This window comes from Alternaria viburni, assembly GCF_023758015.1.
Source record: "Alternaria viburni strain BMP 2772 chromosome Unknown scaffold_24, whole genome shotgun sequence".
NCBI lineage: Eukaryota > Fungi > Ascomycota > Dothideomycetes > Pleosporales > Pleosporaceae > Alternaria > Alternaria viburni.
Genome location: NW_026055793.1, coordinates 504,736 through 526,763, shown reverse-complemented (window position 1 = coordinate 526,763; position 22,028 = coordinate 504,736). Strand labels below are relative to the sequence as shown.

The following is a 22,028-nucleotide window of genomic DNA, read 5'->3' as shown; positions in this document are numbered from 1 at the left end:
AGGCTATACGTGCTATTAACTAGATACTACTTTCTTATCTAGATAAAATACTTTCTATCTTACTTAGTCTACTACTAGTAATTAGTAGTAGAAAGTAGAATTTTAATAGCTAATATACGTATATAGTACACTACTTCTACTAGTATATAGAAGTAATTATAAGCCTATTATAAATAGTTAGTAGTTTTATTAATATCTAAAATAGTAAAAAAGTAAATTAATCTACTACTAAAGAGCTTATCTTTAGTAATATAAAATATAAACTTTTAAAATAAATATAAAAGATAGATAATTTAAAAGACTAGACTATCTAGGTATATAGTACTAATAAAGTCTTTAGTAAGTTACTTTTAGCTACTAGTCTAGAGAAATAGCTACTTTATATTATATATTTTATCTCTATAGTATAGTAAGAAGCTAGTCTAACTATTAGTATCTAAATCTAGTTTACTCTTTACACTAAGCTAAGTTTAAAATAAATTACTTCTACTACTATTAGCGTCTATCTCTTAGGTATTATAGATATATAGTAAGTAGTAGATAAAGTATTTTATATATCTAGTATACTACTTCTAGCTTTCTAGATTTTATAGACATACTATTAGGTATAGATTAATTTACTTAGTATTAAGGCTTTATAACTAGTGTTTACTTTTAAGCCTAAAAGTAGAAAGTTTACTAACTATCTATTTAATTACTTATTTAATAATAGTAGCTACCTAAGTAAGTAGTATATTATCTTTATTAAGTATATAGCTTACTTAGTAAAGGTAGAGAAAATTATACTTAGTAAGATAAATTAGCTAGTAATTTCTTTTAAACTAGCTAGTATAGTTAGTTTTTATAACTATAGTATTAGCTATAGTAAGTAACTCTATATACTTTACTTATAAACTTTAAATTTCTTATAATATAAGTAAAATTTTACTAAAAGAAGTGCTACTTTTATTTTTAGTAATAGGCTATACTTTAAAGTATTTCTAAAAGCTACTAGTATAGAAGAATATCTACGCTTAAATATAAGCCTAAAGCTTTTAGTTTTAGAGGCTAATTCTTTAGTTATAAGCTTTATTATAATAGCGCTAAATCTTATTATAGTTCTTAGTAATAAATTTATAGTTTATATAAGTATAAAAGTAAGCTAGAATTAGAGTACCTAGAAGTAGTATTAGTAGTTAATTTAGTAGTAGAAAAGTAATATCTTTTAGATTAGTAAGTAGAAGAGTACTAATCTAATAGCGTTTATCTAGCGCTTACTACTTTTTCTTCTTAACTTAGTAAAACTTTTTAAAATACCTAGTCTAACTATAGATAGTACTATAGTCTTTATAGATAAGAACTTAGTATACTAGTAGATAGCTTAAGTAGTTATCTAAAGTTTAAATTTTAGGTACTAAGCTTTAGAGCTAGTAAATAGATAGAGCTATTATAGATATTATAAGTAGAGTATTAGCTTAAAAACTAGTGTAAGCGCTAGTTATAAGCTAGCTAAAAAGTAAAGTCTTTAGCTATATAATTACTTTTATAATATCTATACTATAGACTATACTTTATAAATTTAATAGTACTTTTTATTTATTAAAGAGTAGAAGCTATAACTCTATAGTAATAGAAAAGAGAAAATTAATATAAAAAGTAGTATTATAAGTCTAAAGTATAAAAAAAGCTAATTACTAATTAATCTATTTAACTTAGATAGGCTAGTAAAGTATAGATAAATAGCTTTTTTAATAATATTATAGACTTTATATACTATCTTATAGTAGAAGTTAACTTACTTTTAGTACCTCTTACTATCTCTATATACGCTCTATATCTTATTATAGTATAATTTAACTTTACTCTTAGCTTTAGTTACCTTTTACTTATAGTATATAGCTAATATTATAAGATATTTCTTCTTTTTATAAATAACTATAATTTTCTTAGTATAGTAGTAAATAAGCTATATAAAAGACTTAATATAAGTAGTACTCTTTTTAAATTTATAAAATAGCTACTTAGCTATCTATATAAGATTACTATAGTATATAGTAATAGTGCTAGTATAGAAGAGTATAGTAGAAAGTAAAGTGCTTTAGTATTTATAAAAGCTAGTAGTACTCTATAGTTTAGAAAAGCTAGTAGTACTTTAGTATTTATAAAAGCTAGTAGTACTCTATAGTTTAGAAAAGCTAGTAGTACTCTATTATTTAGAAGAGCTAGTAGTACTCTAGTATATAAAAGAGCTAGTAGTTATTATACTACTACTAGGCTTAAAGAAATTAAGTACTCTAAGCTTTTTATAAAAGTATAAAAGTAGTAAAAAAATAAATTAAAGTAGTAGTAGAGCTTATATCTATAGAGAAAATATGTTAATTTTAAAGTAAACGCGCTTAGTTAATATAATTCTAGTAGAAAAAAAAGTATAAGTAAGTAGATATATAAGTAGTATACTATAGTAAGATAAAGTAAATACCTAAGATATAATTTAGTAAGAAAGTAAATAGAAAGGTAAAGATATTAAGTAGTAAGATATAATAAGAGAAGATAGAGCTAGCGCGCTCTAGAGCTAGAGAAATAATATTCTAGATTAGCTAGCTACTAATACTAAGTATAATAGAGTATATATAGCTATAGAGGTACTAAATTTAATACTAAAGGTACCTATTTTAAATACTTAATTTAGTAACTAATTCTAACTATAAGTATCTAATTTTAGCTTTAATTTAAGCTTAAAATTTAGCTATAGATATTAAAATTTAGCTATAGATATTAGAATTAGCTATAAAAGCGCTTTTTTTTAGCTATAGAGGCACTAATCTCTAGCTATAGAGGCGCCTATTTTAAGTACTTAATTTAGTAACTAATTCTAACTATAAATACTTAATTTTAGCTTTAATTTAAGTCTAAAATTTAGCTATAGATATTAAAATTTAGCTATAAGTATTAGAATTAGCTATAAAAGTGCTCTTTTTTAGCTATAGAGGCACTAATCTCTAGCTATAAAAGCGTCTATTTTAAGTACTTAATTTAGTAACTAATTCTAACTATAAATACTTAATTTTAGCTTTAATTTAAGTCTAAAATTTAGCTATAAATATTAAAATTTAGCTATAAGTGCTAAATTCTAGCTATATATAGACTATACTAGTAGTAAGCGTAGTAATTATATAAAAAACTTTAAAATTTAGCTCTAAACTTCTCTACTCTATAACTTTATAATATAAGTAGCTATTAATAAGCTAAGTAGAGTATTAAATTTACGTAGTAATTTTATATAAAATAGCTTACTTAGATTTTATTTAAGCTCTTAAGTAGTAAAGTTTAAAAGCCTTAGAGCTACTACTTTAGAGCTACTCTCTATTTCTTATTAGTACTTATTACTTTTACTAAAAATTACTTAGGCCTAGTAGCTCTAAGACGTTCTCTTAGGTAGATAAGGCGCAACGTAATATAGAAACGCAGCGCTTTCTTAAAGCTAGTGCTAATACACCTCTACGTATCGCTTAGAACTACGCTCGCAGCGCGGGTATTACGTCGCGCAAGTGTTGCATTTAGCGCAACTCGTCGTCACGCTAATGCGTACAGTAGCCTATCTGTTTCCCTCGAAGCACTTAAGTACAACGCCGATGCGACAGGTATGCTTTGCGTAGTGCTCAACCCAGCGCGCCGACCGCATCCAATTCCATGTCTCTGCTTCGGAAAGCTTCGTCGAGCTGTCGCAGTTGAGGCTATAGCTGTCCTGAAGGCGATATGTTCGTGGAGCTTGAAGCGCGGCGCGTTGTCGGGCACTTCGTCGAGGCCGGCGGGCTCAACCAATTGCGCCGCTCGCAGTTGTACCCGAGCTGCTGATTGAATACATGGCGCGGGCTGTCTTCGACGACGGGTTTGCTGTGTGCGTTGCAGGCGAAGAGGGTGTGTCGCAGGGTGCGCATCGGGAGTGCGAGATCGTGTCGAAGGATGACGTTGCGGGGCTCACGAGACAGCGCCATGAACCGGGCCTAGCGGATCGGAACTACTCCCAGGTCTGGCCGCCGCAGACTGAACCCACTTGCGACGCCCTTTTTTATACGCCAGTTCGCCGCGGCTCCGGACTTTGTGATGTCCGGCAGCTCTCTGTCGGTCCGCTTCTGAAGTTGACGAGCGCGTTTCGAAGAACTTCGCTTCACCGACTGTGCTTGCGCCACGGCCTGAGTCACAAGCTAATCGCGTTGAATGTGCTTTGGTGCCACCATATGAACCGACAGCGTGGCTGTGCGCCCCCAAAGGTATGATGATTGAAAGGGCGCACTTTCTCTCGACGCAGCCCTGGAGCGCTTGACAATACTACCGACAAACGACACCAACGATTGGATTGGTTCGCGGGAAGCCGTTCCATGCGAGTCGCATCCACACAATGAATACACGATGCATGAGAAGCTGGCGTGACTCATCGTCGCTCATTCCTCGCCGCTATCATGGCCCTTGTAGGTAAAGATACAAGAGGCAGTCGGAGATCGCACATTGAGTCGTACGAAGACCTTTCGACTCCGAACAATGCCACTCCAATTCTGGAGGTCGCCCGGCCAGGGCTCCAAGGACACCGACCCACTACTCGAAGCAGCATTTCCTCCGCGAATGGAGGAAGATTGCCTGAAGATCGATGACGAGGGTAGCGATGATGATAGCGACGAAGACGAGGACGAGGACGAGGACGTGAAAGAGACTCGTGCCGAGCGGTTGCGCCAAACTGGAGGCTGGCTTGGCTACCTAAAAGACTTCACCATCTTTCTGCCTTACGTCATACCCAAACGGGACATCGAAGTACAGATATGTCTACTCATCTGCCTCGTCACAATTGCGATGCAGCGCGTCCTGCAAGTCGCCATCCCATACGTCCTTGGCGTGATTGCGGACAAAGTCACGCACGGATCAGTACCTATCCGAGAACTCCTCATCTTCCTTCTTCTGGACCACCTCAACAGCGAGTCGGGATTGATCTTCGTTCAAGAGCTTTCTAAGATACCCATCAAGCAGTTCTCGTACAGGCAGTTAACCAACGCTGCGTTCAGCCATGTCATGTCGCAGTCTATCGACTTTCATTCTACACAAGATTCAGCCGAAGTTATGAAAGCCGTTGAGCAAGGCGAAGCGTTGGGCAATGTCCTGGAGATGGTGGTCATTGAGATCTTGCCGACCTTGATCGACGTCGTCGTTGCGTGTACTATCTTCTACCGGAAGTTCACTCCGGCGGTGGGCATGGTCCTGCTTGGCGCATCAATCACCTTCTTGGCTGCCGAAGCCTTGTCTTCACGGTTCACAACCGGCCTCCGGAGAAGAGTGACGAAGGCTGAGCGGATTCAGATACGGAAGATGCACCAAGCGATTCAAGGTTGGCAAACTGTGGCGTACTTCAATCAATTCAAGAGGGAGGCCAGTGTACTCTCAAGTGCTGTAGGCGACCACATGAGGGCAAGGACACGTTTCGAAGTACGAGAAGCGCTGATTAAGGCTGTTGTTGAGCTGCTAGTACCGACTACCTTCTTCGCCCTGGCTTACCTCATCCTCCAGCGCATTGCTGCGGGCACGGCATCCCCGGGAGACTTCGTCTTCTTTCTCACATACTGGGACTCCATCATCTACCCGCTAAAATTCTTGACCGATCATGTCCGGTGGCTGGTGCGTGACTTTGTGGACGCGGAACGAGTTCTTCACCTTCTGCAAACCCAGCCAACAGTCACCGACGCACCCGAAGCCTACCCGCTCGCGGTACAGGATGGCGAAGTCCGATTCGAAGACGTGTCCTTCAAGTACGACTCCAGCCGCTACGCACTCCGCGACGTATCGTTCACGGCGTCGCCGGGTCAGACTGTCGCTCTCGTAGGCCAAACCGGGGCCGGCAAATCGTCGATTCTAAAACTCCTTCTACGCCTACACGACGTCACGTCCGGTAGCATTACCATCGCCAAGCAGAACATCCGACACGTCACATTGAGTTCACTTCGCGATACCGTAAGCGTGGTTCCGCAGGCACCTACGTTCTTCAACACCTCGATCATGGAGAACGTACGATACGCACGCGACACCGCGACCGACGAAGAGGTTTACGAAGTGTGTCGTGCAGCCGCGATCCACGACACCATCATGCGCTATCCCAAGGCTTATAATACGCACGTCGGTGAGCGCGGTGTCAAGCTGTCGGGCGGCGAGGCGCAAAGACTTGCGATTGCGAGGGCGCTCCTCAAGGATGCACCCATCGTGCTGCTGGATGAGGCGACGAGTGCGGTAGACACAGTCACAGAGAGGCATATCAAGACAGCACTCGAGAAGCTCAAGGAGGGTAGAATCGTAATTGTCATCGCGCATCGATTGAGTACGATTGTTGACGCGGACACAATCTTGGTCTTGCACGAGGGAAGGATCGTGGAGAGGGGAACGCACGAAGAGTTGTGTAAGAAGAAAGGGCGGTATTATGAATTGTGGGAACAGTCATGAATATCTTCGCATTGCGCCGTACCAATGGGATAACAGAGACGGTTGCCGTGAAGGTTTTGTAGGGTGTTGCCGAAGCATCGGAAGCATCGGAATGTCACCTACGGTATAGCACCACAATGTCAAATAGCCTCTTCAGCGTGAGCATCAGGTCATCGCAATGGTCGCGATCGAGCGATGTACACGACAATAAGGCGCAGCAGGAAAAGCATCCGTCATAAGCCCGTCGCATTCATTGATCTCACCCTCATCAAGGCCGAGAGCTCCTCAGCACCCGAGACGCGACGCGACTGAGAGCGCCGAGTATGTCCTCAAGCTAATGCCGGTACAATTCCTCACATTCTCCATCAACGTACTCGCCATATACATACACCACATCGCACATGTTGGTTCACCGCATCGCTCACCGGATTGCTGCTTCTAGAAGGTTTCGTTGAGCTTTAGTGCAGCGCAGGCGAAAGTATGGAGCGCAAGGCGGTGTCGTAGCGCCCTTCCAATTCCCAACTTCATCGCGACAACATTCGATGGGAAACATGCGCAACAATCGCATGACTGAGAAGATCACAATTTCGATACTGCGGATCTGCCCCACAGAGTCTAGCTTTGGTGTTCGAACAGCAACGCCTAGGTCGTAAGCCGGTGCTGATGTCATCCGACCAGTACACCAAGACCGCGCTCGTGGGTGCACCGCCCATCAGATCGCGTACCCTACAGGTCGGGTCGAAAAGTCGGTACAAATCTCCCGCTTCACCAGAACCTTCGGTGAAGTCGAAAGGTGTGGTCGCAAAGTTCAGGTGGTAATCCGGTGCTTACTAGCGGCCAGCACGGTGTAGCCGGCATCAACCGCTGGCATGGCATCGTGAAGATGGCATGACCACCATATAAGCCCTGAGGTTGCGCACCTTAAAGTCGGTACAACCCACAGTTCTTTCGCTTCCATCACTACAGACCTGCAACGAACACTCAACGCCTCAATCCACTCACTCAAACAACCAACTCCATCCACCATGCGTTTCGCTCTCTCTACCATCGCCGCCGTTGGCACCCTCAGCAGCCTCGTCGCGGCTGACAACATCTACACCTACACCAAGCCCGGATGCTCCGGATGTGCCTTCTTCTTCAAGGACATCGACCACAACATCTGCGCCGTGTCCATCACAGCCAACGCAACTGACATTGCCGATGCGATCGCCAAGGGCGTAACCACAGTCCAGTCCGGCAAGCTCGAAGGTATGTCTACACATGCTCTGACCTCAAACGAAAACCACATCGTACTAACACACTATCCGTAGTCCAAGAGTGCGGCGAGAAGCGATTCATTGCCTGGGACGAGGGCCCCGAGTCCAACGACGATGGCCTGCTCCAGTGCGGTAACATCGACCAGAAGCTTCGTATCACTGAGACCTCGACATGCATCACTGGTGGTAACTTCCACGGTTTCAGCTGGACCGAGCCTGGTTCGGACGGCAGCGACTCCAACTCCAAGAGGCAGACTGGTGACGCTGATGATGTTTGGAAGTGCACTGGTTCCACTGAGCCCTATGGCGTGTACCTTGGCGGAAAGCACTACCAAGTCAAGGATATTGACCAGGCGGACAAGGACGCGTTGATGGACATGGCCTGGAACGACAACACTGATGTTCCTTCTGACTTTGAGAAGTACGCCTTCACTCCGGGCATGTAAATTTGAAGCGGAGGAAGCGGGAGAGATCGGGGGTGCATAGCGCCTCCTTGTTCTATCTCCCCCTTTGGATGAGAAGTCATGCAGGTCGGGCCACAGAGGCTGGAGGAGAATTCCTAGGAGTTATTAGTAGTTGCAGGTCGTCCCTAATATATTCTATACCTCACGACCACGTGCTACTTAAGACCCGCCGACGATGCTCCATATCATCTTCCGTTCGTATCGATCGATCGACAAGTCTCGAGCTGCTGCAATAGCTATCACGATAAGACAATCCGCTGGCGATAGATGACCACTTGACGCGACATTACACAAACCCCGCTCGTGCGCGTCTTCCGACGAGCGAACTACGCTCACATAGAATAGAACGACAAGCACAATGTAGACTTCTCAATTAATATCACACTTGCGCAAGACGTAGCGCCACGTCGCAAAATGAATGTGTTATTAAAGTTCTACTGTGAGACCCTTCGTAAGGGTACAAGTGTGGCTATCGAATGGGGTAGAATAACCCCTTGGCTCAGAACAGCCCCTTAGGCTTTCCGTCCTTCTTAGGGTCTTCGTACTTCGTCTGTGGAACTTCTGTATGCAAGCCAACACAGTTCTGCCCTTCGTAAGTTCCGTTGAATTGAACTTCTTTACCGGACTTCGTCTTCTAGTACGACACAAAAGCCATGCGCATCCTTGTTTCCACCACCGTGGTAACGGCCTTAACCTTAGACTTGGGTGGACATCTTAGGGGCATCTTGACTTCCCACTTCTGCCTCGTGATAGTCGTCTTGCCCTATGCATACCTCCCGCTGACTGTGGCGGTTATGCTCACCGAGCCGTTCTGGTTAGGGACGAGTTGTAGATGGGCTTGGGGTGTGGAGACGGAATACAAAGGGAGGTGTGACTAGGTTATGGGCATGTGTAAGGTACGTGAGGGTGATGCATAATGCTACGTTGCAAATGAGTGTCCTTGATTTCCTACCCTAGAAGCCTTCTTATACCACCCCTCGCATACAATGAACTATCACTTGTTCTCGGCCTTCTTCTTCTCGGCCACGTAGTCGCCATACGAAGACACAGTGCTCAAACTAGCACAACTCTGCCCCTCATAAACGCCCTTGAGCTTCACTTCCTTCCCCCCCTCCTCCGTCTTCCAGTATGACACAAACGGCATGCGAAACCTAGTCTCCACCACCGAAGCCGTGCAAATCGTAGCCGACTTGGGCGGGCACTTGAGCACCACCTTCGCCTCCCACTTCTGCTTCGTGATATTCGTAGTGCCCCACGACATCCTCGTATCTAGCGTCGTACTAAGGCCCACCTTGCCCTCCGCAATCAGCGGCACCCCGCAACTGAACTCGACCGAAGCCGTGACAGAAAGCCCAACCTCCGAAGTGAAGGTCGACTGGATTTCCGTCTCCTTGCTAATAGTCACCTCCTGCGTCGTCTCAATATCCAAATGGTTCATCGCTGTTTGCTGGGCTATTTCCTTGGGGCGGGGCGACGTGAGGATCTCCGGATGCTGCTCGTCATAGTCGATCCTGACGAACTTCAACGGCTCCATCTCGAACGTGAACCAGTGGTCGTCGTAGATCTTGTCCGAGTCCGACAAACAACCTAGTTCAGGCTTACTATGAGTCCTCGAGAAGACATTGCCATTTCCCGCAGGGGAGTGCAGACGGAACTGCTTGTTTCGCACGCCCGTGCCTTGGGTCTGTGCGAGGTCGAAGTATTGGTCTGGGTATGAACCTGGCGGGTTGCAGGTGCCTACCTCGCCGTTTCCGCCGTTTGCGCCGTTGCGGTGGTTTGCCCAGAGGGCGCGGCCCGTGTAGGCGCTTACGATGAGGTAGAGGCCGGCGTTCTCGTCTTTGCCCGGCTTGATGTACCAGTAGTGGTCGTCGTAGGTTACTGTGCTGTCGTAGTGGCTCAGATGGTTGGTACCGCGCTCATTGCTTATGAGGGCCCGTCGCGAGGACATGTTGAGGATGCGGGTGCGGACTTCTGGGGGTGGGATGCCCTCGGAGGAAGTCATCTTGAATGGCTTGAATTGGGTAGTGATGAAATCGAGAAGAAGACCTTAGTCGTTTTGGATTTGACACTTCAGGAGCTGAGCGAGAATGACCTGGAGCGGATAAGGACTCTGTACTGAAGTTGCAGTACTTTATGTACCCCGAAGGTACCTAGAGGGCTCGTCGCATTAACAGTCCCTTTTTCCGTTTCAGAACTAGCTCGCGATGCTTTTTCTAAGCTTTCAAACCGGTCAGCTCGATCGGTAACTTCTGATGCGATTTCGCATGTCGGCTCATTAGTTGCTGCAGCGGTCCTGGTTGCTCGAAGACGGGAGCGAACAACCGGCTTCACTGCGCGCCCGGCAACGAAAGTCCTAGCTCAAGACCTAGTAGGCCGTGCTGGTGTAGGCATCGCTGTAGTGTTGCTACTATGCCCCTAATGGACTCTGGAGTCGGCTTCGCACTGATGCGCACAATGGAAAATATTGCTATCGCGACATCGGCAGCCGTCCGTGAGACCTTCCCTACACCACACCATCGCATGCTATGCTGGATTGCGCTGAAGCCTCTTGTGTTGAAACATGATTGGTCTCGTCTTTGCCCTCGACCTTCGCGTCGCTTGAGATGCTGACCGCAACTTCATGCAGCCTCGAGCAGGTACGTAGTGACGACACAGTTTCCGTCCTCTCCAGTCGCTTACTAGGCACTCCCAAGATGGTCTACTAGTTTCCAGCGATGACTTAAGAATCGTATGCGCAATCATCCCGAAGTTATACGTGTTGTGCAGGCGCCTGACATGACGCACACCGTTCAATCAACGCCAATGCTAGTTCGTTCGCATGAGTCAGTACCGATCATGATAGAACCCTCGACGCTGTTAAGGGACGTTAACGACGCCGCTTGGCCCGGACGTAGCTTACGAAATTGGGACAATGGGTCGATGAAGTGGCTGCAGCTTAATCTGCGGACTGCGCAACGGGCCGATGCCGAAAGCTCGCATATACGAAGCTGTCATGCACGATGCAATCGGAGCTCGGGGACCACCTCTCATTCTTTGAAGCACTGATGTTGATGTCTGGCAACAAGAGGGCTCAGTCTTGGGGGCGGCCTGGAAGTGAAGTCTATATTCTTGAGCGATGAAGTGGTCGGAAGGACTCCCTGGCCCGACGGAGAATTGCGGTTCGGTCTTGCCGAGTGCAAAGGTGGGGCGATCCTTCCCGCTCTCGCGCAAAGGACGACAATCCACACCACCACAAACGACAGCGCCTGCAAAACATCGGAGCTGGCTGTGCATGACGGATGCACGTCGCTGCGGGCCGCTGTTCTCGCAGATACACCGGTAAAAAGCAAGCGCAATTCTCCACGACAGGAAAGCATGCCGTCGCCACTCCAATGTGTTCTGCACGGCGTTGACGTGCACTCTAGATCTGCCTGCTAGATACACCACAGACTATCTCGTAGTCGACTAGTGGGCTTCTGAGGATGAGTGCTTCTGTACGCGTTGGTAGCGTTCATGTATGTATTGCGCCACCGGCTACAAAGCCTGCCTTGCGCAGAATCTATAAGATTACTTTTCTTTTTGCTCTTCTGGCTTAACTTAGACCTCGCCGCACGCTAGCTGCATTATGAAGAACGAGATGCCTTGGTCGATCGAACAGCGACCGCAGTACGCGAGGTCAACATTCGTTCTTGGACGTCCATGGCGATCGTGGCGTCACTCAAAGTACAAGCAGTTAATTGCCCAGTCTCAACGAATTAGGCATGGAGCCTCCACAGTTGGACGTAGAATTGAAGGGTCCTAGACATGCGCGCGATGCGTGAGCAGTCGTCTTGACCGCGTCACCTGGTCGATTTGTCCATGCCCACGACATGACCCTAGTCCCACCTCTCTTGATACCCCATCTCCCCATCCCAGACCCATCTACAACTCATCCCTCACCTGCTCCTCCCCTCCACTCAAATCCGGCATAGCCATAATCTTAACGACCAAACTAGTCCAGCCCGTGAAATGCTGCGTCCTCTGCCCCTTGCCAGTCTCAGGGTTGTATTGCTCCCAGGCAAAGCCCGTCTCCTTCCAGCTCTCGTACACAGTATTGACGAGGTTCTTGCGGAGTTCGATGTATATCTTGGTTGCGCGAGCGCGGTGGGGGCCGGGTGCCGTTGCGACGTTCTGGTATCGAACCGTCAGTATACTGGCATTATGAGAAGGAAAGGTTTGGAGACTTACGAGTAGTTGGGAGACGGCGAGGTAGTTGATAGGCATCCAGACGGGACCGCGCCAGTAGTCTTCCGCTGTGTGGTAGAACTCGTCGCTTTTGCTTAGACTTCTGATGCCGTAGGGGCTCCAGAGCTCCTCTTCGTCCTCGATCAGGTCGAGTATAGCGCCTAGTCTATCGCTGTCCTTGTCGACCAAGCCCGTTAAGAAGGGGAGCAGGGAGATGTAGCCTTTGTGGCAGACGAGCGAGTGCTCTTCGTAGTCGTCGATGGTGGCGTCGCAGTAGGTCTTGTCCTTCTTTGACCAGTGGAGGTCGTCGATGTTGCGAACAATCGCTTCGTCATAGCGTGCGAATTCGGCGGCGTCGTCTTGCTCGTCGAGGTAGATTGCGATGCGCTTGATTGCGCGGGTCATCATGCCCATCCAGCTTATCAGGTCGACGTGCAGCTCACCAGGGTGTGGTGGCTGGGCACGAGGGTAGTCGTCAAGGCCAGAGGTGAGGATGTGAGAAGGTGTGCGTCCGCGCCATCGGTAGCCCTCTTTGGTGGAGAAGGCCTCTCGGTCGTAGCTTTTGATGTCGCCAGCCTGGGTCTTGCGGTACCAGAAGTAGTTGCGCTTGAGGAGTGGGTAGAGCGAACGGAGGTATTCCAGGGCGGCTTCGCGGTTCGAGAGTTGCATCGAGTACGACTTTTGTTGCTGCAACTTCTCACTACTAGTGTCAGTCTTCATAGCATCGAGCTTGTCGAGGAACGACGTGATGACCATGAAGAGTGTGGGCGGGTTGGCGTAGTGGGGGTATTGAATCTGGAACTCCTCCGGCACCTTGCTGCGAGCTTCAGGACCGAGGATCTGCTCGCGACCGATCCAGCCATCGTCATCCATCAGCTTGAACCAGCTCTTAATAATGTCAAGCGTGAGGTCTGCATCCCAGTCGATAACAGGTAACAAATGGAAGCCCTCATCCCAAAGGAAACCGCGAGGGAAGAAAGGTCGCGACGGGATGGCGGTGAACAACTCAGACGGTCCTTCGAGCTGAGCTGGGTTCCTGTCTCGCGCTTCAGCTGCCTCTTCCCAGAAGCCTTCGCTATCCTCTTCGTAGGCGGGGTCGTAGGATCGATCAACACGAGAGTCACCAAAGAAGTAGCCGATGCCGCCGATAAGGTTCGAGAAGAGCGATTTGCCAAACTCTTCATAGCGCTCCTTGACAAATGGCGTCTGGGGCTTGAAGATGTCGGTGAAGCGAGTCGAGAAGCTGGAGGTGACCGAATCGATCTGCTCGGTGAGATGCTCGGATGTGATCTTCTCGGGCGCCGATGCAGATGAGAAGATGATGTCGAACTCAAAGGGGCCCTCGAAGACCTTCTGGACCAGGTGCATGTTGCCCTTGCCCGGCAGATGCTGGATGGTGTAGACCTGCGCAGGCGGTGGGGGATTGTCCTCGCCGTACTTGGGGACCAGGACGTCGATTTGGCCTTTCATGTGCGCAAACATCATGGCCTTGACCTGCCATAGCGCATCCTCAGGCACCTGTCCGCTGTGTGCCAATGTCCGGTCCAGAGGCTTCTCGTCGTAGCTTGCATGTCCAGTGATGGGATGCTCGCCGGTGCCCTTGGTGACAGTGAGCTCGAACTCGCCCAGTTCCTTCGTCTGCCCCTTCAGGACCACGTCGCCCTCGATGCCAGGCTCTTCGGGGTCGGCACCTTCAATGCCCAAGTTGCCGAATCCAGCGAGCGTGTTGTACCAGACGACAGTCGTGCGTAGGTTTGGGCCAGCGTCTTCTCGTGGCGTGCCTTTGATCCTCGCGCCCCAGCTGCCGCCATGCTCTCCGCCAGGGAATTTGATGAACTCGGTGGTGATGTCAATCTTATTCGCAGGGTCGTGGATCGTTTGTCGGCCGCCGCTGCGCACATCGTATTCGTCCCAGCCGTAGCCATCGAGCTCGTGTTGCTCGCACGTGTGTCGGAAGTCTACACAGTCAGCAATGATTTCGATTCAAGCATGGCATTGCAGACGTACTGTGCTGCACGCTTTGGTAGTCTTCAACGCGCGTCCACATCAGACCGCCCATCAAGCTTTTAGGTATGCGCGGCCGGACGCCAAAGTAGAGGTTTGGGCGGTAGGGTCCCCATAGCAAGCTTGCATTGGTGGCCTTCTCGATTTCGGCGACCTGCGCACTTACGAGGGGCAATTGAAGTGCGAAAAGGCACGTGAGCCCCTTCCACAGGGTGCCATGCCGAGATTCGCGCGTCATGGTGTTGAGTGAAGCTGGAAGCTCGAGCTGGAGCTTTGCGGGGGATTGGGACACATTTCGCGGAGCACCCGCAACTTCCTCGGGCGTTCATTGGCCGAGGTGGGTCGTCGCCCAAATATGTTCGTATGCTATCATGAATCAGTGGAAGAGACGAATTGCAGTATCAGTACGCATATGCATCTATGTTCATATGTCACCACGATGCGGTAAGAGGCGGACGGGATAATGGTATCGTAGTTGTCTCAATCTATCAAGCCTGGGTCCTTCAAGAACCCTGGACTGATGTATCATGCATCTGCAGCCAGGTTCGACGCATCCTGACTTATTCTGCTCAGGTTAGACTAAGGAAGCCCGTAGAGTGCAGGAGAGAAGAGAAGGCGTCATACCATCAGCCGCGTGATTTTGAATGTAGACCCTCCCATGGCATCCCAGAGCTCACCCAGTCCCACAAATCCGCTCAACTGCGTCCTGCTCTGCGAGAGAGTGGCCCAGGTGAATGACAGAGAGTGCCGCAGTCCCATTAGACACCGCCAATCAATGTGTAGAGCAAGCCATTCGTGCTCCAGCCCGTAGCTTTTGACCGTCATCTCCAGCGCCCGAACAGCCTTCTCCAATTTTGTAACCGTGAAACCACCCCCTCAACTCCGACTAGGACTCAACGGCCTATTAAATCCACCCTGCCGATTCATATACTGCCTAGCCTGCAACTGCTTATCCTTCCTAACCCCAAAGTTCTTATCGTTCCCGGGCACCTTTGTGTTCTTCGTGCTTTTGAAACCGCCGAAACCCATGACCTTCAGCATCTCCCACTCCTCGTCGTCCATGTCTTCTGGCTTCTGGCGCTCATCTTTCATCTCGACGTCGGGTGAGACTTCTTCTTCTTTTTTGATAGGGTTGATGGGGTCGACGGTGGAGGACCGGGGACCGGTGGGAGGCGCTCGTGCGATGCGAGCAGGAGGCGCGTTGTCGCTTCGAGGTCCTTTGGGCGGCTGGGGCGAGCGGTCGCGGAAGTTGGGGCGCTCGTCTCGTCCTCCTGCGCCTCTCCTGTCGTCGCGGCCCCGTCCGCGGTCATGACCACGTCCCCGTCCTCTTCCTCCCCTTACTCCACCGTCGCGCTCGTCTTTGCGGAACGGTGATCTCGAGCGGTACCGGTTGTCGCGTCGGCCGGCGCCGCGCTCTTGCGGACTGCGCGAGCGGTTGCCGCGGCGCTCGGTGGGTGTGCCGCCTCGATCGCGGCTTTCGCGGGGTGCGCGCCGGGTGTCGCGCTCGAAGGGGTCGCTGTAGGTTGCGCGTGGTCGCTCGTTGTCTGCCATGGTGTGGAGGGGGGTGTGGGGGGTGTGGGTGTGGTTGGCGCAAGGGAATTATTTGGTGAGTTGGGGGAGTTTGGGGAGTTTGGGCGCCAAGGCTGATGGCGAGGGCCTTACCATGGTGCAGTCGCTATGCGCGAGGCTCAATCACGATACATGGAGGTTGAAGAGCTGAATTAGTAGGCTGAGAAGCACTTCGATTATGTCATGCAAAGCGCAGTATCGATGGGTTTTATCATGTTATTCGTTATGTACGACTGCCGCATCTTGAGAAGACGCAACACCATCCGTCTGTAAGACCGTCTCCCTAAGGAAGGCAAGAGCTCTCTCGTAGTCTGCTCGCATCCCGTTGCCTGCGCATCGCGCATATCGCTCTCCCATCAATGATTGCCATAACGCCGTCGCCCTACCAGACAGGGTATCTCAGAAGCTCAACTCAAACCTGCGACCAGCGCCTTATCCTCAACCCGAAGCCCAAGGAAACGCACTCAGATCTCATCCTCCTCCTCGTCAAAGTCATCCTCAGAGCCCATGTCATACAAGATACGCCCACCCTCACCAGCACCCTCACCCTTCTGCGCATCAAAGTAAGGCAGCACAACCTCTTCACGAGCCTGCTTCTGCTTCTCCGTGAGAGCAAGGTTGAAAGTCGAGTTGGGGTTCTCAGCGGCATCTTGAATGAGGCCAGACACGTTACCAGCATATGCAGGCTGCATATCGAGGAGGATGACGTACTCCTGTTTGAGAGTGCCGTTGGGGATGCCGGGCATGGGGTCGTGGTAGTCTTCCGGGCGAGGCGTGCGGAGGAAGTAGGTCTCACCCTCTGGCTTGCCGGACTTGCGTCGGAACTCTGCCTCCATGACGATGCCGCGGTTGTCGTTGGCGTCGAGGTCTTGGATGATGCCTTCGGCGGCTTCTAGCATGCCCCAGGTGGGCTCGGGCAGGCTGCGCTCAGCGGCGGCTTTGGCGGCGAGGCAGTGCGCGAAGGACTTGCAGGTTATGATGGAGGTGGCCATGTACTTGATCAACTCCAGTGGCTGTGGGGCGTATGGTGACTCGGTTGGGTTATCGAGCAGGTCTTGGTGGTAGATGCCGACGAGAGTAGAGGCGTACTTGTGAACGACGAGCTGGAATAGCGCGGTCATGTCGACGCCGTAAGTGTAGAGGAGCTCGTGGAGGTTGTCGATGACGACGATGCTCTCCTTGGCATCATCCATGGCCTTGCGCAGAGCCTTCAAGATCTCGTCGCTCGTCATGCCGAAGCCCTGGACGGTGCGGATAGGTGCCATGGCCTGGCCAGACTCGAATGTGACGAAGACGACGTTGACGTTGCGAGAGAGTGCGCGGCGGGTGATCTCGCTAATAAAGATGTCGGCACGCTGATTGAGGTCATCGAGGACGAGCGTGAAGGGCGATCCATTGGTACGCACGTTGAGCACCCTGCCCATGAGGTGGATGGAATGGCGTTGGTGCTGCATCAGGGAGAAGGGCTTGTTGAAGGCGCGCGGAACAGGGAGTTCACGTCTACGCTTGCGGCGGCCAGTGAAGTTGCGGTTGTCTTTCTTGATCCACTGCGCAGAGTCCCTAGCTCGGATCTTGACCGGTCTCGGAGCAGGCTCGTTGATGTCGAAGTCGTCAGCGAGCCAACGAGCTTCTTCGATTTGTAGCTCTTCTTGGGCCTTTGCCAACCACTTTGCCAGATCAAACTGGACAGTGCCGTCTGAAGGCAAGGTGTAGGTGGTTTGATTGCTGTAGTCCGGAAACTGGTCAGTCCAGTGGTTGGTGAACTGGTCTAGTAGCAGACTCATAGTGTAGGTGGTGTGGTTCTTGAATTTATGGAAAGAAGTGCTTTGGGGGAATTGATTGAAGAGTTGTGGAAATGGAGTGTAGCAGTTGAGTGTAGGTTGGAGAGAAAGATTTGAGACTGAAGGAGCTGAAGACTCTGCTCCATCTGTGCGGCAGGGGGCTGGGAGTAACAAGAAGAGTTTTAATCGAGGAGGCTGGTTTATGGCCGGCCGATGACGACTGAGTTGACATACCTGCAGTGAAGGTGAAAGGGCGGCTTTTGTGGGTGCACAGGAGATGGATTGAGGTTGGATGTTAGAACGACAACAGCGAAGAGATCTCCGGTATCTCTAGGTATATCCTTCCAAGACTCCGCTTGTCCTGACTGTACAATGCGCAATATCTCCAAGTCTTGGCAAAGTCGTGATGGTGTTTCTGCTCGTACAGTCATTTTCGACCACGCTAAGCCTCACCACTAGCGGCGTTGCGCCCTCCATGCCCCACATACCCGGTCTCCACCGCGCATCCCCATCGCCGCAGCACGAAGACGCGCCAGCCAACATGTAGTACACATCATTCCTTCCGACCTCGACATGACAAGCAATGCGCCATTATCTGCGTCGTCAAAGCCGCCACGGCCAAAGTCTCCGCATTTCCCGCCCCACAATGCTCCGCGCGTTTGGTTCATCACAAGAGGCGCATCGCCTATTGCCATCGCGTTAGCGCGACAGGTGCTGGAACATGGCGATTATGTTGTTGCGGGCGTTATGCCGCTGGAGTTTGAGAAAAGAGAAGGGCAGAGTGAGGATTTTAGGACGTTTTTGGAGGATGTGAAGCAAACGGACCGATGGCGCGAGCATTTGAGGGTTGTTGGGTTGGATAGTAGGTGAGTTTTTGATACCGGTATCTATTCGTGAAGTGTTGCGCATGCTGATGGTTTTGATTTGTAGGGTGGTTGGCCAATGTCAAGCAGCTGTTGCGGAGGCTGTCGAAGCGTTTGGACGCATAGACGTGTTGTTGTGCGCTGCGAGCGAAGGTTGTGACCCTGCCAGCTTGACAAGATGAAACTGACATTCCATGTGTGAAGCTGTGATCGGCTCAGTAGAGGAACTTGCGCAGACCAGCCGCACCAGAAGCCTGGTCGATGAGATCTTCGAGATCAACTTCTTCGCGAATGTCAATATCATCAAAGCCGTACTTCCGATCATGCGCGAACGCAAGAATGGACACATCATCGTGATAACCGGTATCAGTGAGTCACCGTCACCATCAAAAGCTATCTTTGACTGATCTCACCCTTCCCAGCTGGCCATCTGGGAACACCCGGTCTAGGAATGTACTGCTCCTCCCAATGGGCCGTCGAAGGCTACTGCGATGTACTCAAGCACCACACCCAACCCTTACCACCACCCCATCTAACACCCCTCAGAGCCTCGCCTACGAAATCGCCCCCTTCAACGTAAAAATGTCCCTAGTCCAAGCCAACATGGAAGTCAACGTCCTCACCAACCGCATAACCTCCGTGCCCCCCATGTCCGAATACCTCCAAGGCGAGAACCCCGCGCCCCTAGCCCGAGAAATCTTCTCCGGCCTCCTCGACAAACTAGAAAGAATTGACAACCCCTCTGCCCACCCCCCCTTCGACGAGAACGCGACAACAACAAAATCCCCCGGAGACGAAAGCGTAATGTCAGACACCAACCCAGACGCCGAACCCACCATGGGCGATTTGTTGAGTTCAGATACGGTGACGAGTTTGTATGCGCCGCTGCCGGTGGGGGTTAAGAGCAATTTGATTGCGGAGACGGTGCATGCGCTTACGGCGATTGGGGGGCATGATAATCCTCCTGCGAGGCATATTGTGGGGACCGAGGGGGTGACGGCTGTGAAGGAGAAACTGAAGACTACGAGTGAGGAGTTGGAGGACTTTATTGAGGTTAGTGGGGCGGTGGATATTGCGCAGAGGGATGGGGAGGTGATGGTGGGGTTGGGGTTGGGGGTGGATCATGGGATGATGTGAGGGGGGTTGTGATGGGGATGCTACATGAAACAGGTCATGGTCGATTGATGCTCTCTCGGTCATCAGTAACTGTTGTGGCATCGCTGGATCGATAGCTGAGCCAGAATCTGAAGTTCATGTCATTCGACTCTACTGATGCTGTTTCATCCGGCATTTGTGATGGAGAGGCTGCGTCGAAAGAGCGCATGGGCTCGTCGCTCGTCTCATTGTTCCTCGAAACGACTGAACCTGTTGTCGTTCCGTACACTGCTGAGCGCTGGCGGGGTTTAGAGCGATGGCAGGGCAGCCCGAGATGGAGAGCCTATAGAGCCGCGGCGGCAGCTGCCGAAGTCGCTGCGACCTGATGACGTCATCGACCTTGCACCCAGGAGCTCACACATCAGGCATGCTCTTTATCGCCCTTCCTCTACGCAACGTCTGTGGTAACGTCTTCCATCCCATATAGCCATGCTCACCCTGCTTCATTTCCACTCCGTCTATCAATCTGTGCCTTGCGTCCATGTACCACACCCGCCAAACTGCCGGTTGGGTCAGCGCACGTCTTCAGCGGCCTCGGATCCGGATTGCACTTACTCAACAGGACCGCGAGGGTCAAAGGAATCGCGATGACTGCGACAAAGGATTAGCGCGCATCTTACGAGTAGGCTTTGGCAGTTCACATACCCCACATTAGCCAAAAGTCCTGCGATACGGTAATATGATGCGGCCACTCATCCTGCAGCTTCATGAACTGGCTACCAAAGATGGATGCCACCGTGCCTAGTGGCATGAACCAGAGCGTCATGACCGCGATTGTCTTCATACTCTGGTTCTCCGACTGCATCAACTTGCTATCGCCCTGCGTGACGATGTTGAACGACAAGCCGATAATGTTCGAGATGCGCGCATTGAGACTTGCCAGCCGTCGCTGCGTCGATTCAAATAGCGTCTGTCGATATTTGAGTGCCTCTTGGGTTTGTCTCCGTAAGGTGCTCGGGTCGGTGCTCGGGCCATTGCCCATCAGTGTTGTATGGTGGGTATACAGATCGTTTAGTGTGGCTAATGCTGCTTCACAGTTCTCGTGGAGGTATATGGCATGCTTGGCCAGGTTGTGAAGCCCAGTGAAGAGGTCCTTCGGCAGGTCCTCTGTCGCTTTGCCAACCCTGCTGGCTATCCCCAAAGTTTGCTGACAGTACATTAGCATGACACTTGATGGAATGAGGAGCGCACACACTGTCTCCAAAGGCCCGAACGTATCCGACACAGCCCAGGCTGTCCAGTCCAGGAGCTTGTACATCTCCTCGAACACGAGCTCGAGCAGCATGTGTGGATCTTCCAGCAACGCCTCGCATGATGTCGTCTTCGTCAGTGCCCGAAGTCTGTCCCGTAGGGTGCTAGGTGCGCCGAAACATATTAGCTCTACCGCGGCTTTGGTCGGGGTAGGAGCCAACGTCTTATCACTATCAGAACTCGACGTTCGTACAGGCGGAGGCGGGTTGTCTGATTGCTTCCGAATCTTCAAGACAATGCCTGTCTTGATCCAGGAGAAGTTTGCCTGGCTTTGAGCTTGCGCCGCCTGTCGACTCTTGGCTAGTTTGTCCTCAAACTTCGCGAAGTTTGGGCTGGGCGCGATCTTGTTATCGATCACTGCTAACGTTTTACACAAGAGGTGGAACCAGATCCACGTCGTGCCATCGGCGTCTTCGCGCGCTGCAAAAGATTGAGAAACGTCTCGCAGGCTCTCGTCTACAAACGCGCTCGGAATACCGCATGAATCGAAAAGCTCTACCAGCGCATCTGCTCCCGGTGTTGGTGTGTCGCGAGGCGCAATTCTATGATGATCAGCATCTCGAGTGCCTCTGACGGAAGTACTCACATCACGCGAACCATCCCTTTACTCTCTGACTCGAGATCTGGTACAGAGTTCAGGCCAAGTTGCTCAATTCCTTTATCAGCGTCATGAAGCCATTCGCACAGGTCTAGTGTTATGCCAGCGGTCTCTGGCTGCTTCGCCGCAGCTGCCACAGCTCTCATCCGGAACTCGTCAAAGGGTTGGCGATCAGCATTCAGTTGCCGACACAAAGTTGTCTTCTTGCTTGGTATCATTGCAGTCAAATGCGACAGTAAAAGTGCGAATACTATGACTTGCAGAGAGCTCTCAGTACTCCAGCACTTGCCTACGTTGCATGAGTACTTTACTGGTAGCGACAACACCCGGGCGTCTGTCCGATTGCACTGCTCGTTCATCAGCCCCAGTCAATCATGCGGGCAAAGCCAGCGCCACTGGTTTCGACGAAACCGTAACCGCGCACCCTGTCAAGCGAGAATCTGCCTAGC

The 22,028-nt window shown here is 50.0% G+C and overlaps 8 protein-coding genes across 8 annotated transcripts; 3 read left to right on the top strand and 5 right to left on the bottom strand.

Moving 5' to 3' along the window:
- Nucleotides 1-4,518: 4,518 nt before the first annotated feature.
- Nucleotides 4,519-6,456, top strand: J4E79_009399 (uncharacterized protein; the record flags this gene model as incomplete). The annotated part of the gene is made up of 1 exon (XM_049358245.1): nt 4,519-6,456. The coding sequence occupies one exon, from the start codon at nt 4,519-4,521 to the stop codon at nt 6,454-6,456; it is 1,938 nt and encodes a 645-aa protein (XP_049207461.1).
- A 1,004-nt stretch (nt 6,457-7,460) lies between these two features.
- J4E79_009398 (uncharacterized protein) lies at nt 7,461-8,137 on the top strand (the record flags this gene model as incomplete). Its single annotated transcript, XM_049358244.1, has 2 exons — nt 7,461-7,683; nt 7,746-8,137. 2 exons carry the CDS (start codon nt 7,461-7,463, stop codon nt 8,135-8,137), a joined length of 615 nt encoding a protein of 204 aa, XP_049207460.1.
- Nucleotides 8,138-9,149: 1,012 nt separating this feature from the next.
- J4E79_009397 (uncharacterized protein) lies at nt 9,150-10,157 on the bottom strand (the record flags this gene model as incomplete). Its single annotated transcript, XM_049358243.1, has 1 exon — nt 9,150-10,157. The coding sequence occupies one exon, from the start codon at nt 10,155-10,157 to the stop codon at nt 9,150-9,152; it is 1,008 nt and encodes a 335-aa protein (XP_049207459.1).
- Nucleotides 10,158-12,055: 1,898 nt separating this feature from the next.
- On the bottom strand, nt 12,056-14,600 carry J4E79_009396 (uncharacterized protein; the record flags this gene model as incomplete). The annotated part of the gene is made up of 3 exons (XM_049358242.1): nt 12,056-12,304; nt 12,362-14,316; nt 14,366-14,600. The coding sequence occupies 3 exons, from the start codon at nt 14,598-14,600 to the stop codon at nt 12,056-12,058; spliced, it is 2,439 nt and encodes an 812-aa protein (XP_049207458.1).
- A 638-nt stretch (nt 14,601-15,238) lies between these two features.
- On the bottom strand, nt 15,239-15,913 carry J4E79_009395 (uncharacterized protein; the record flags this gene model as incomplete). Its single annotated transcript, XM_049358241.1, has 1 exon — nt 15,239-15,913. The coding sequence occupies one exon, from the start codon at nt 15,911-15,913 to the stop codon at nt 15,239-15,241; it is 675 nt and encodes a 224-aa protein (XP_049207457.1).
- A 482-nt stretch (nt 15,914-16,395) lies between these two features.
- On the bottom strand, nt 16,396-17,715 carry J4E79_009394 (uncharacterized protein; the record flags this gene model as incomplete). The annotated part of the gene is made up of 1 exon (XM_049358240.1): nt 16,396-17,715. The coding sequence occupies one exon, from the start codon at nt 17,713-17,715 to the stop codon at nt 16,396-16,398; it is 1,320 nt and encodes a 439-aa protein (XP_049207456.1).
- A 570-nt stretch (nt 17,716-18,285) lies between these two features.
- J4E79_009393 (uncharacterized protein) lies at nt 18,286-19,712 on the top strand (the record flags this gene model as incomplete). Its single annotated transcript, XM_049358239.1, has 5 exons — nt 18,286-18,578; nt 18,643-18,728; nt 18,780-18,944; nt 18,998-19,068; nt 19,122-19,712. The coding sequence occupies 5 exons, from the start codon at nt 18,286-18,288 to the stop codon at nt 19,710-19,712; spliced, it is 1,206 nt and encodes a 401-aa protein (XP_049207455.1).
- A 655-nt stretch (nt 19,713-20,367) lies between these two features.
- J4E79_009392 (uncharacterized protein) lies at nt 20,368-21,725 on the bottom strand (the record flags this gene model as incomplete). Its single annotated transcript, XM_049358238.1, has 2 exons — nt 20,368-21,523; nt 21,568-21,725. The coding sequence occupies 2 exons, from the start codon at nt 21,723-21,725 to the stop codon at nt 20,368-20,370; spliced, it is 1,314 nt and encodes a 437-aa protein (XP_049207454.1).
- Between the last annotated feature and the right edge of the window lie 303 nt (nt 21,726-22,028).